This window comes from Triturus cristatus, chromosome 1_1 (assembly GCF_964204655.1).
Source record: "Triturus cristatus chromosome 1_1, aTriCri1.1, whole genome shotgun sequence".
NCBI lineage: Eukaryota > Metazoa > Chordata > Amphibia > Caudata > Salamandridae > Triturus > Triturus cristatus.
The window spans coordinates 723,752,194-723,765,000 of record NC_140579.1 but is presented as its reverse complement, the minus strand read 5'-3'; the positions used below and the strand labels follow the sequence as shown (position 1 = coordinate 723,765,000).

General features: G+C 45.1%; 1 protein-coding gene across 1 annotated transcript in view; it reads right to left on the bottom strand.

Moving 5' to 3' along the window:
* The window catches only part of LOC146870958 (26S proteasome non-ATPase regulatory subunit 11-like), a 342,192-nt gene extending 337,959 nt beyond the window's left edge, over positions 1–4,233 (bottom strand). Inside the window, exon 1 of the mRNA XM_085648093.1 lies at positions 4,104–4,233. Within this exon, the coding sequence (XP_085504219.1) occupies positions 4,104–4,194 (91 nt within the window). The 5' untranslated portion in view covers positions 4,195–4,233. The remainder of the gene's footprint in view (positions 1–4,103) is intronic.
* Between the last annotated feature and the right edge of the window lie 8,574 nt (positions 4,234–12,807).

Below are 12,807 nucleotides of genomic sequence, written 5' to 3'. Positions count from 1 at the left end.
AGTGGAACTAGATTGGTGTGGGCAGGCATAACGTACAATTTATGAGAGTGGAGGGTGCTCTAAGAAGTGGGAAAAGATATGGGGCCCATCGCCGATATATGGGGAGCTTTTGGTAGTTTAACGATGAAACTAGCTGGCATTAATAGGCAGGGATACCTTTGTCAAAGATTGTCTATAGATGGAGCACTTCGGTTAAGCCTCGACAAATCTACTGTAATGGTTTATTTTGCATTGTTTTGTTTGCTGACCATGTGTTAATAAAAACGATGTAAAAAAAAAATAATAAAGAAACAGGGGCTGTCACGATCTCTGAAATCCAGTTTACAAGGATCTCTTATCAGAGTCAGATGATCGCAGTTTGATCACCGTTGAGAAATTTTACTCACTGATGAAAGCAACACAATCTGTTGAAGATGGTGTAGTAGCGCCTAAAAATAGAGCTAGGGTCCCCCAATCGCTAACAAACGTAGCTTGGTTTGACAATATATGTGCAAAAAATGAAGCAGACCTTAGTCAAAGGCACTCCTGGGAAGGACACCTAAAATCTTAGGACAGGAATACAAGAGACTAATTAAATATAACAAATCACATTCATCTACGAACATTGGCCACCCTCAAACGTACTCAGGGAAAAGGATAATACAGGCTTTTGGAAAATGTTCAACTGGGGTTGTAAGGGCCCTCTAAGAAGAATCGGGCCCAGTCATTACCTCAGCTGAATGGGTGAATCGTTTTGGGATAACATACAAAAGCTCAGCACCATCGGTGAACAGAGCTGCTCTACCCAGTTGTGACCATGGTCAAAGCAGGGACATCTCATTTCTAGAGAAAGATAGGCTTGTGACTGCAGTGGTCTCCAACAGCAGAAAATGGACATATAAATTCAGTGAGGAAGTAATCCTGGTGGCCATTTCATCTAAAAGTCAAATAAGGCGCTGGGCCCCAAAGGCATGCCAAGCAATACCTTTCAAAATAATGCATCTCTAAAGGATCCTGCATTAACAGCAGTATTTAATACAGATTGGATAACAAGAGAAGGTTCCAGCCTCTTGGACAACAGCAATCATAGTGCCTCTTCATAACAAGCAGTGGCACAGCCAATAGGTCTTGCCTTTGGGACCTTATAAATGTTTAGCCATGCAACAGTTAATGTTGTTGCAGTAAGGATATTGTGCCGCATAACTAAATACTTATAAGGTCCCAAAGGTGAGACCTATTGGCTATGCCAATGCTTGTTTTTCTGGGTGTGGCCTGGGGACTCCAGACGTGCATAGGGGGTATCTGGGATGTTTGGCTTGCAGGGTGCCCAGCATGTTGGTAAGTGAGTGCATTGACTGGGGCTAGTGGGTGGTGTAAGCGTCCTTCCTGCACTGCGTTGGGTCTATGTGAAAAGTCTGTAACATGTCCTCTTGTTGCTGGGTGTGGGTGCATGACGTCACATGAGACAGTGTAAGGACGTGAAGTGTGTGAAGAAACATGATGTGACTGAAGGAGGGAGGGTGAGAGGCAGCAAACAGTGGAAGAGGCGAAGTAATTTAAGGGAGCGAGGGATGGGGAAAAGAAACAAGGGGGAAATGAAAAGGTGAACTGGGGTGGCAAGAGAGTGATGGGGCTGAGCGGGGGAGCGGGCAACTCAAGAGACAGTCGAGCGAAAAGAAAGACCGATCGAAAGATGGACAGAGAGGAGTGAAGGGAAGTAGTACCCGAGAGAGGGGAGAGAGGGAAGAGAAGGAAGAACATGAAATTAAGCACTGCCGGAGAGAGAGAAAAGGAGCGGAGGGAGAAACTAGGCAACAAGCAGAGAGCTCGACATGGAAGTGAGGAGAGAACCTACTCGACAAACAAGTTTAACACACCTGCTGTGATCGTGGTGCAGTGCGCACACTGCACGCTGACGGGCTCGGAGCAGCGGGCGTTGCACACTTACCTCAGTCGTAGAAAGCACTGTCTTCGTCGAGGCTTAGGACTTCGTCCGTGACTATGTTGTCATAGAGCAGGAAACGGCTGCTCATGAAAGGTAGGCAGATGTTAATATTTTTGTTAAAAGCTCAGTGCATACGCAGGTACAGCAGAGCTAATGTTAGTACGGGTTAAACGTCAAGGGAGGCGAGAAGAGAGGGCTGCACAGCAGACCTTTGTGAAACTAGAAGCCAGAACCAGCAGTACTAGAATTACTGTCGTCCCACAGCTACAGGCATTGCTGCGGGGCGGGCGGGACTCACCGCGCTGCCAGTTAGTGGCTTATGCGCTTTAGGTATAGGTCTAGCAGCTACAGCCGAACAGGCCTGTCGAGCATGTGTTTAAAGCGACTGTTTATACTTGCGCTGGCGTGTGACTAGCAGCAATTGAGTGGAGGGAGGAGGGGATGGGCCAAGGAGAGAGGCCGCAAAAGTTAATTGTGAGAGAGGGGGGGGGGGGGGGGGGGGGGGGGGGGGGGGGGGGAGCAGGAGGTGAGCAGTCTGGTCTTTTTCGAAGCACATACTCGTGCTTGTGGCGCGCCCTCGCAAGGTGTATGCCGCCACAAGCACGAGTATGTGCTTTGAAAAAGAGCAGAACAACAGCTAAAGGTCCTCCTAAGCAGCGTATGTGCGCTGCGTAGGCGAGACCTAAAAAGGGCCCAGGAATGAATCGCTCAATTTCACTGCTTGACAGTGCTGGGAAGTTTCACCAGGGGTATTGAGGATAATCTACTGTCATTGCTCCATACCGATTTCAGGAAATACCACAGCACAATAACCAAGCACTGAGATTATATATGTCTTAAACAGTCATAAAAAGTGCATCATTTCATAGAACTGACGCCTAACTTTCCAATAGAAAGCTGGATAAGACAATGGTGGGTCTTGGTGACCTTACTATTTCATCTTTTCATAAACGATGAGGGCTCAGTGCTCCAACGCTTATATCTGGAGGTTTCCAAAATCGGGAGGGGGGGGTGACAAAATGCCAATATTACTCTACGCAGACGATGCAGTCGTCCATTCCTGCACCGAACTGGCAATGCGTAAATTATTGGGCTGCTTTGAGACCTCCTGTACCAAGAAAAATCTTGTAATAAACACAACGAAAACAAGATTCTGAACTGCAGGAACCCCTCTGGGTCTACCTTTAAAATATATGGTAGTGGTCTGTCCAGGGTTCATTTTTTGACAACCTGGGTATTAGATATGATGACAAGGTATCATGGATCCCGCAAGAATAAAAAAAAATGCTAAGGTTCTCTGTGCCCAATTGAGTAGCCTGGTGGTCAAGCTTACTGTCGGCAGTACAGGCATTCCTCGAAACACATGAACATTCCTGTGTTCTCAGAATATCGTCTATATAGAAAGTTAAGACCACGTTTCATACCCTCTCCCATACACCCCACATACCAGCTCCACCCATTCCCCCAGCTGTACATCTATTTTACTGTTTAGAAGAGCGCGTCATGGAAAGGCGTCTCACGGTTCACCCAAGTACCCGTATAGAAAACGGTGGTCCCAACTTCAAACTGGCTGCAGAGGCAGTCCACTGGAAATACCTCGGACAAATGTACATTCCGAGCAGATAGGCGCACTCGTTTTAGAAATAGCCTTCTACACATCCACCTGCAACCGAGACTATCGCTGCCAGCATCTTCCTTGGATGGGGCATAGGGGTTGTGTCCGTTAACACCAGTATGACAGCCACACCTAGGTACTCCTCCGTGAATGGGAAACAGGTTGTGGCTCCATTCAGAGGACTATACTCGGGCTCTTATATAAAATCTCATGTAAATGCATTCTGAAGCCCACCCCTACCCAGAAGGTTAAGCTACCTAGCACCCATTAAAATTAATATGTACTCACAAGTCTACTCTCCAGTGACTCAAGCACAGTTAGTCCCTTCAGCCTGTCCCGAAGTCAGGTGCTCTGTCACTAATCTTGCCTGGTCAGACAAACACACAACTTACCACTGCCTGGACAATAACGACTCTAGCAGTAGTAAGTCTCAAGCTCGCCAGTTTTCAATACCTAGTCCGGCCTAGCCGGCACGGTGAGTCAGCAGCGTGTGACAGTGAAGCCCTTCACCCTCGCTAACCACTCACAAGATAGTCCCGGCATGAGCCCACAATAGCCTCTCACCGATAGAATGCAGGATGTCGATGCTCGCGTCCCGGTCCGTGCTGAGCAGGGTCTGCGCCCGCTGAAACTCCACTGCCGCCGCGGTCGCCATCTTCCACTCAACTCAGCACCAGCCTCCCCACAGCCAAGCGACCGGAAATGCATGCCGGAAGTACCAACGCCGGCTTGTAAAGCGCGGCGCGCTGGGAATCGTAGTCCAGCAGCAATGCAAGGGTGCACAAAGGTCTGAAACCATCAGAACGCCCAATCGACGGCATCTCTCGTGGTCGGCATGCTTAGGGTGTTTATCCTCATTCCTCCCAAAAGGATGGAAATCAGAAACGTTGTTCTATTCTCACACACAAGTTGGTCGCTAACACTTTTTGGTCTTCAATCTAGTGTTTGAAATGGTTAAAAATGGATAGACATTGAAATAGGACTACAACGCCAAAGCCTCTAAGTACGAATGAAAAATTCTCAAGCTGGTGAGAGGGAAAGTTCAGTTATAATCAGTGCTTTAAATGGGCCGGTACTCACCGGTACTGAGTAACGGCACTTCCAAATTGTTCCACCTTCAGTACCGGAACTTCTACTTGGCCAGGGAGAGTACCGGTACTCTGGGGCAGTAGCCAGGCTTATATTACGTATGTGTAGAAACCTTGCTTGGACAGCATTGCTGCTTTTGATGAGACTGGCTATCAGGCGCGCATAGTCCCTAGAGCTCAAAGGGCTTCAGCCCCTCCCCCCCCCAGGCCCCTTTCCCCCTCGTGTGTCTCATCCCGGGCTGAGGTAGCTTCTGGCGTAGACCCCCTGATGGAGCAGGGTTTTTACTTTAAAACCGAATACCTGTTTCACTTTCGCATGTTATAACTAAAAGTACTACTGATTAATTATTAAGTATTAAAAGTTTGTCGAATGTTGTCTAATCAACCTTATTAACAAGAGAATTACACGTGGGAATGCTATTGCATGGCTACAATAATAAGTGAATTAAGTTGGTGAGCAAACTGACAGAAATCGATGTTGCTTATGTGATGTTATTGTGTTTGCGCTTATAATTAATATGCATTAATGGCTTTTGATGTCGCAAATGGCTAGATAAATACACACACATAAGGGTATTAGCAGGGGAATAACACTGTATAATCATTTCCGTGCAGTAATTCTGTTTTATGTTTATTTTTGCTTAAGTTGTCCAATGTGGCCTACCCGAAAATGGCTACCATCTACAGCCTGCACTCGAGTAGATGGAAATTTACAAAAAGGCTTCGCTCTGCCTGTGACCTTGCACCTCCGATGAACTGAAAAGCCATAAGCATGATGACAAGTCCGGGACATCTGCCAAGAGCCCCTGGAAGACGGAGAAGTTGCAAAAGTTGAAATATTGACTACACGAACTTGTTATGATCCCATCATTTGAAACAAATTTATCCGGTAGAGACATCCGTAAATGTATCGAAATTAGTCATGAACATTCAATTTTCTATTCATTATTTGGGACAATCTATGCGTGAGAAAATCTCGCACAATATCGAAAATGTACCAAGATGACATTATTTCCGCCATTCATCCGTTCTGAACAACGAATTGTTACTTTATAGAATGTAAATTTAGTATAAATATTAGCAGACTAGAGAGGTCTAGTGCCACTTCTTCCCGAGCAGATGATCCCTATGCTGACGAAGAGGACGGTGACTCTACATGACTGCAGGAAACTCTGTTTCTCCTACTGAGGACCGGTTCTGACTTAGGATCTGACATTTAGACAGAATAGGTAAATATGAGAGAAATGAATTTTGCATTTAATTGGCTTTTCCTACAATTTTAGATAAAATGAACAATCTGTTTGAATTTCTGTCTCGGGTGGTTATTTCTTGTCATGTTTATTGAATTTATTTGTGTATTCTATGAAATGTTCTTGGCTAGATTTACAAGCAACTAAGCAGATGCCATTGACCTCAAAGTACAGGCAGATCGGATGTGTTTTAGTGAAGGTGTTTCTCCTTTACAGGGCATGGATAGAGTGATTTAGGATGAATCTTGGTGTAATGGGCCCCACCAGCTTGTAATGTGTGTATGCGTGTGTGACTGTGAAATCATTCCGTCCGTGGAAGTAGAGGAGATTCGGAAGCTCTGATCTGCACCAGTTTCTTGGTAGCAGAATGATGGTTAACTATTGTCTTAATCTGGCGAAATTGCGTGTATATAGGCTTGTTTATTATTGATTGATATTTGTACTAACACTATATGTTGAAGTCGTGTTGAGTTTTATGTATTGTGAACGGCTTCTGGGATGTAGGGAGTCGGTGACAGTTCCGTAGTAGAGCAGAGGGAGTGTTGCTCTCGGAAAAGGCGGGATTGTTGGCCCTGTATACATACAGGGGAAAACGTGTGACAATTGGAGTTGCGCGTCGAATTGTCTGGGTTCGAAAAGGTAGCATCGCCGTGTGTTGCCATTAGAAAACGTATTTTCTGTGTGAGAGAAGTGTGTATGATAGCGAAGGTTATCTGTGAAACTCTGGTCTTAAGTCCCAGGGATCCGTAAGGTATTCCGTTAAAGCTTACCGCTGGAGAAGTAATAGGTATTCTCGGAGCTTGTTAGAAGGACAGGGCAGAGGTAAGCGCTGCTTTGTTAACTTGTGATATAATTCTGTAGTAGGACAGACTGTTCGCTGTTCTCGGGAAAGACAGAATTCTGTGTGAATGTACTACATTTTCCGGTATGTAAGTGCATGAATGAGAAGGCATTCTGGTTAATTGTGAAACTCTTAGGAGCATTCCGGAGGGAAACAGTTAATTGATGCTTGTTAGAAGGGTAAAGTAGAGGGATGTGCTACTTTATCAACGGAAGTAACGATTCTGTAGTAGGGCAGAGGTAAGCGCTGTTCTCGGGAAAGGCAGAATTCTCGTGGGAAAGGTCTTTTGCTGTTCTGTGGCTAGCGAAGCAGACAATGGAGATGTTTGTATGTTGTAACTAACAGACTCGTAGAAGTTGAAACAAAGTCCATAAAGTAGTCTTGTAAAGGAGGGGTAGACGAGAAACAGGAGACAGGAGCAGAAGCGACTGCAGTGACTGCTGACGTCAGGGAGACCGCGCTGTGATTGGACAGTGGGTTGGAACAGTGAAAGCATGCTGATTGGTGTGCTAGTGTACGCCGCGCTAGGATTGGGAGACATACAGGGTGACGTAGACGCTCCAGGATTGGTGCGTTAGTGTGAGTCGCGCTGGGATTCGCGGACTGAGTGACGTAGACGCTCCAGGATTGGTGCGTTGGTGTGAGTCGCACTGCAATTGGACAAGAGATCGTACAGTTGTAGGAAGAGAAAACAGCTAGTGGAAAATAAGAAAGATGTATTACCATGCTGAGGAAAAGAAGAACAAATCCTTGTTTAGTAAAATGAAGAATTGGTTTGACAAGGATAAAGACATAGTGACAAGGGAAGGACAGTTATTGCCCCCGATAAGAACCCCGGCATCCTTCATGGTTGCAAAATATGGGTATCATACCTGTATTTGGTTAGATAACTGGGTGAAGTACACTAAAGATGATGGAGTGTTAGCGTTCCCAGAACATGGTTCATTTAATCTGGCCATATTGAGGAACCTACGGGAGCAGATGATGAATTTAGAGCCTCGGCCCAGGCCGACGCAATTTGAGGCATTAACTGTATGGGAAGACGAAATGCATGAACGGGAAAAGCAGAGGAGTGGAGGTAACTATAGGTACATGTTTGGGCGGAAGTATGATCGCGAAACCCATCATGACCGGATGAGAAGGTGGCGTGATGCTAGTATGACTGAGGGATTATATCCTGTAAGAGCGGCAGAGGAATCAGGAGGGAGGAAGTGTACAGAGAAAGAACATAATGTAGAACCAAGGAGATATGGGGCAAATTAGTCTGATGATGATGTCTTAGAGGACATGCTCTATAAAAGACCACCCCCGTATAGACGAGAACCAGAGGTAGGAACAGCAGTGACTACGATGAGAGACACCTTGCGGATTATTAAAACAGAGGGTACCACCCCTGGGTTGAAAAGCAGTTGTTCTCTGGCGGAAAGAGAAAGAGAGAGAGATAGAGAGGGAGAGAAAGATAGAGAGAGAGAAAGAGAGAGAGAGAGAGAGAAAGAAAGAGAGAGAGAGAGAGAGAGAGAGGAAGAGAGATAGAAATAGAGAATGAACTTGAGGATGAAAAGACCAGAGAACTAGCAAGAACTACTTTTGAACTGACAGAAAAAATCAGGGAACTGACTAAAAATCTTGAGGCTGTTACAGTGCCTGTGACAATAGGCCCGGTTATGCCGATTTTTGACAAGCAGAGGACAGGTGAAAGTGGTTTGACGGTACCATATGTGGGCAATAGATTGATTGTTCCTCCGGAGCAGGCAGAAATGAGAGCGGGAGAAACACAGTGGAGAACAGGAGAAAATCAGTGGAGACATACCATATGTGGAGGAGAATTGAGTGTGCAGACTAACTCAAGTTTGAATTCTGGATGTATGGAAGGGAACAGAGGATCAATTTTAGAACCACAAAGAGTGACAGAACCAGGGAGTGCAGAAAAATCTGTGATAACTGCTGAAGATTTGAATGATTGGCTGAAGACTTTGCAGAAGAAAGAAAGAGAATCACAGGGAATTGATGTAGCTAGGCTACGTATGGAAATGGAAGAGATGATTGTAGGTACACTCCCTACAGAAACACTTAAGAATTATCAGGAAGGGGATATTCTTTTCCTTTGCAAGAGTGTCACATGGAGAGCAAAGAACATACATGACAGGTTGAAAGGAATAGCCAGTGAATTGGGAATGGACAAGGTAAAAGCTTTACAAAAGCCTTACCGAGTGGATTTTTCAGACAAAGATATTGAGAATCTAAACAATGCAGGCCGAACCGGACAGATTAAGGAAATGATTGCTTTGCTGAAAAAATGGAGAGATGTAGAGAAATGGAAAGACAGATGGTATAGAAAGCGAGAGGATGGGGCAGATAGAACTTACTCGGCATTCCCCCTGAAGGAAAAAGAGAAGGCAGTGACAGCTTACCCCATGAGAGAGATTCCAGGAGGTGGGTACGTACATGTCCCATGGACCAGACAGGATATTTTATTATTTACGAATGATTTCCCTTGACTAAGGGAAAAGCCCGTTGAGTGGTACAGACAGGTCGACAGATTTGTAAAGCTGTCAAAAGTACTGTGGATTGACCTGAATAGTCTGTTTGATATAATTGTACCAGCAGACCTGTGGGCAGAATGTAAAATAGTCATAGACTGGCCCCCTAAGGAATACCCGAGAGATCCAAAAACAGGAGCTCCAGACCCGGAGGTCATGAAGAAGTATGAGCAGGTTATGGCCTTTCTGAAAAATAAGGTACCTCCCAAGGAAACAGACTGGGTTAAAATAGATCGAACACACCAGGAATTGAAGGAATCAGTCCATGCTTACTATGAAAGACTGATACTAGCTTTTAAGCAGTTCAGTGGAGATGAACACCTGGGTGACAAGGATCTGAGTCATTTTGTGTATAGGTTTGTGTACGGTTTGCGGCCTGAAATCAGTGAAATGATACGGCAGCATACCGTAGACTGGCAGAGTAAGAAAAGTGATGAGATTCTGAGACATGCAAAATACTTCAGTGATGAGATTGAGGCAAACCAGAGGAAGTTGAAAGAAAAGGCAATGTGGGCACAGGTGAAAGTTGCAGAAAGACAGGAAGCTCAATTGATTGAACAAGCAAATAACCCAGGAAATAAACCCAAGTTTGGTCCAGGAAAAGGAAAAGGGAACATAGAAGAGGCCCAAAAGAAGTTCCCGTGTCACAACTGTGGAAAATTAGGGCACTGGAAATCCGAGTGTAAGAATCCACCGTCTACTAACGACGATAATTCATCATTGAATTCGCAGGTGCAGAGTGAGGGGTGTGGTCAGCATCGGCAACAGCAGAAGGCTGATAAGCAGCAGAATCAGGTGCCAAAACCACCCTTGCCGCAGAGAAAAGGTTCCCAGAAGTACAGCCAAGAATCGGGGTTCTACGATGAAGAGCAGGTAATCAAACCAAAACGCGCAAGCGCAGTTTCTCAGTATTGGCTGAAAAATGAGGGAAGTGACTCCGAGGGAGACTTCTGACGGTGCCGAAGAGAGGAGGGGGAGTGCGTACTTGGCGCAACTCTAGAAATAGACCAGGCAGGGCCTTTTGTAGATGGAAAAATTAATGGTGAATGTGTCACTTTCCTAGTTGACACTGGGGCCACGAGATCAACTGTCAGGTCAGCTGATATAAAGAATCTTCCTCTCTCGGACGAAGCAATCCAAGTGGTTGGTGTGTCTAACACACAAATCAAAACACTACTTACTGAACCAGTAAGGGTTAGAATAGGGAAATTTTCAGACATGCACCGATTCGTAGTGTGTGACACAAGTCCTGTGAACTTGTTAGGCAGGGATCTGCTGTGCAAGATGAATTGCACTATTTTCTGTACTCCAGATGGAATAACCTTTGAGACACCTGATGAAGATGTTCTATACAGAATGACCATGGATAACAGAGAATGTGAGGCTTTGGGAACATATGCAATATTTAATCCAGATGCATTACCCCCAGAGTTGAAACAGACAGTGAAAGCAGCAGTTTGGGATTTTACTGGAGAAGATGTGGGTCTGATGAGAAATGTAGATCCAGTAAAGATTACTGTAAAAGAGGGAGTGGTTTACCCAAACATTCCGCAATACAGATTGACACCTGAAATAATTGAAGGAATAACACCCTTAATTGAAAAGATGATCCAGCAAGGGGTGTTAAGAGAAATATTGAGCAGCCCATGTAATTCACCAATAATGGGACTGAAGAAACCTAATAGAAAGTTCAGAATAGTGCAGGATTTGAGAAAAATTAACAAGATTGTTGTGCCATGTTGTCCTATTGTGCCAAATCCATCAGTGATTTTGTATCAGATTCCCCATGATGCAGATTGTTATACGGTAATTGATTTGTGTCATGCTTTCTTTTCAATCCCATTGCATCATGACAGCCAGCCAATATTTTCTTTTAGATTTGGAGAACGGATTTTGGCATGGTGCCAAATTCCACAGGGGTATACAGAGAGCCCTTCAATATTTAACCCCTTGAGTGCCCATGACGAGATGGTCTCGTCATGGGCCGCGGTTGCGCTGTGCCCATGACGAGACTATCTCGTCATGAGCCCCGCCCGCTAATGTAACGGCCGGCACAGGGCGGGGAAAGGGCGGGGCACTCAAGGGGTTAATCAGTTGTTAAAGAAATCTCTGGAAAGTCTGACAATGCCTGAAAATTCAGTCCTGGTCCAGTATATCGATGACCTACTTGTGGCATCAAAAACACGTGAAGCTTGTGAAGTAGACACCATTGCATTGCTAAATCATTTGGCAGATGGAGGATTAAAAGTATCTCCAGCCAAATTGCAGTTCTGTAAGAAAGATGTTCAGTATCTGGGACATAATATTGAGAAAGGCCAGGTTGCCTGAAAGCAGTAGCTGCTACCTGCAAAAGTCTGGAACAAAGTGAGGGAATCATAATGGGATACCCTGTACGGGTATTCGTACCTCATGATGTGGCAATCCTTTTAACAAGGAGCCGGACACAGTTCATGTCTCATAGTCGGCTGACTAAATATGAGAAAGTCATTCTTGGTGCAACCAATGTAAGTCTGGAGAGATGTGTAAATGTGAATCCAGCGACACTGTTGCCTGATGCTGAATGTGTGGGAGTGAGAAATGATGTTGATCATGATTGCCTGGATGTACCTGATTATTGCACAAAGCCAAGACCAGACATAAGAGATCTGCCACTGCCTGAAAGTGATCATGTGTTGTTTGTGGATGGATCTTGTCTGAGAACAGAGGAAGGAGTGTTGAGTGCTGCATATGCTGTGTGCAAAGTCTCAGAAGTTGTGGAAGCATCACCTTTGAAAGGAGTTAAATCCGCTCAGGTGGCAGAATTGGTGGCATTGACAAAAGCATGCAAGATTGGAAGGAGTGTGAGAGTGACTGTGATGACTGACAGCCAGTATGGCTTCGGAGTTGTCCATGATTTTGGCCAGCTATGGCTACAAAGAGGTTTCCTGACCTCAAGTGGAACTCCCATAAAGGATGCTGAAGTGGTTGGAAAACTGCTAGAGGCGATACAGCTGCCTAAAGAACTAGCAGTTGTAAAATGTGCTGCTCATGGTCATGGTGATGATTTTGTAACAGTGGGTAACAAGTTCGCCAATGACATAGCACAATATTGTGCAAGAAACAATCACTCAATTAACAGGAGTAAAGAACGGGAAATGTCTTCTTGTTCATTAATGTTTACTAATGAAGTGGGAACATGGGAGGAAGTAAAACAGCTGCAGGATGAGGCAGGAGATGAAGAAATGAGGGATTGGGTGAAATCAGGTTGTGCACCTAGAGAAAAAGATCATGTGTGGGTCTATAGGGATGGAAGACCAGTCATGCCAAACAGCATGCTATCAACAATGGCAAGGATGTATCATGGCCAAGGACACCTGGGGAGGGATGCTATGATAAGAGCCTTTAAGCAAACCTGGTACAGTCCAAAGTTCAGACTGATAGAAAGTCTCTGCCAGAGATGTCTGATATGTCAGCAATTCAATCCTGGAAAGAAAACAGTGGTGAGCCTAGGAACAATAGGCAGGGAGGGAGGACCCTTCACAAGAATGCAGATAGACTTCATTGAAATGC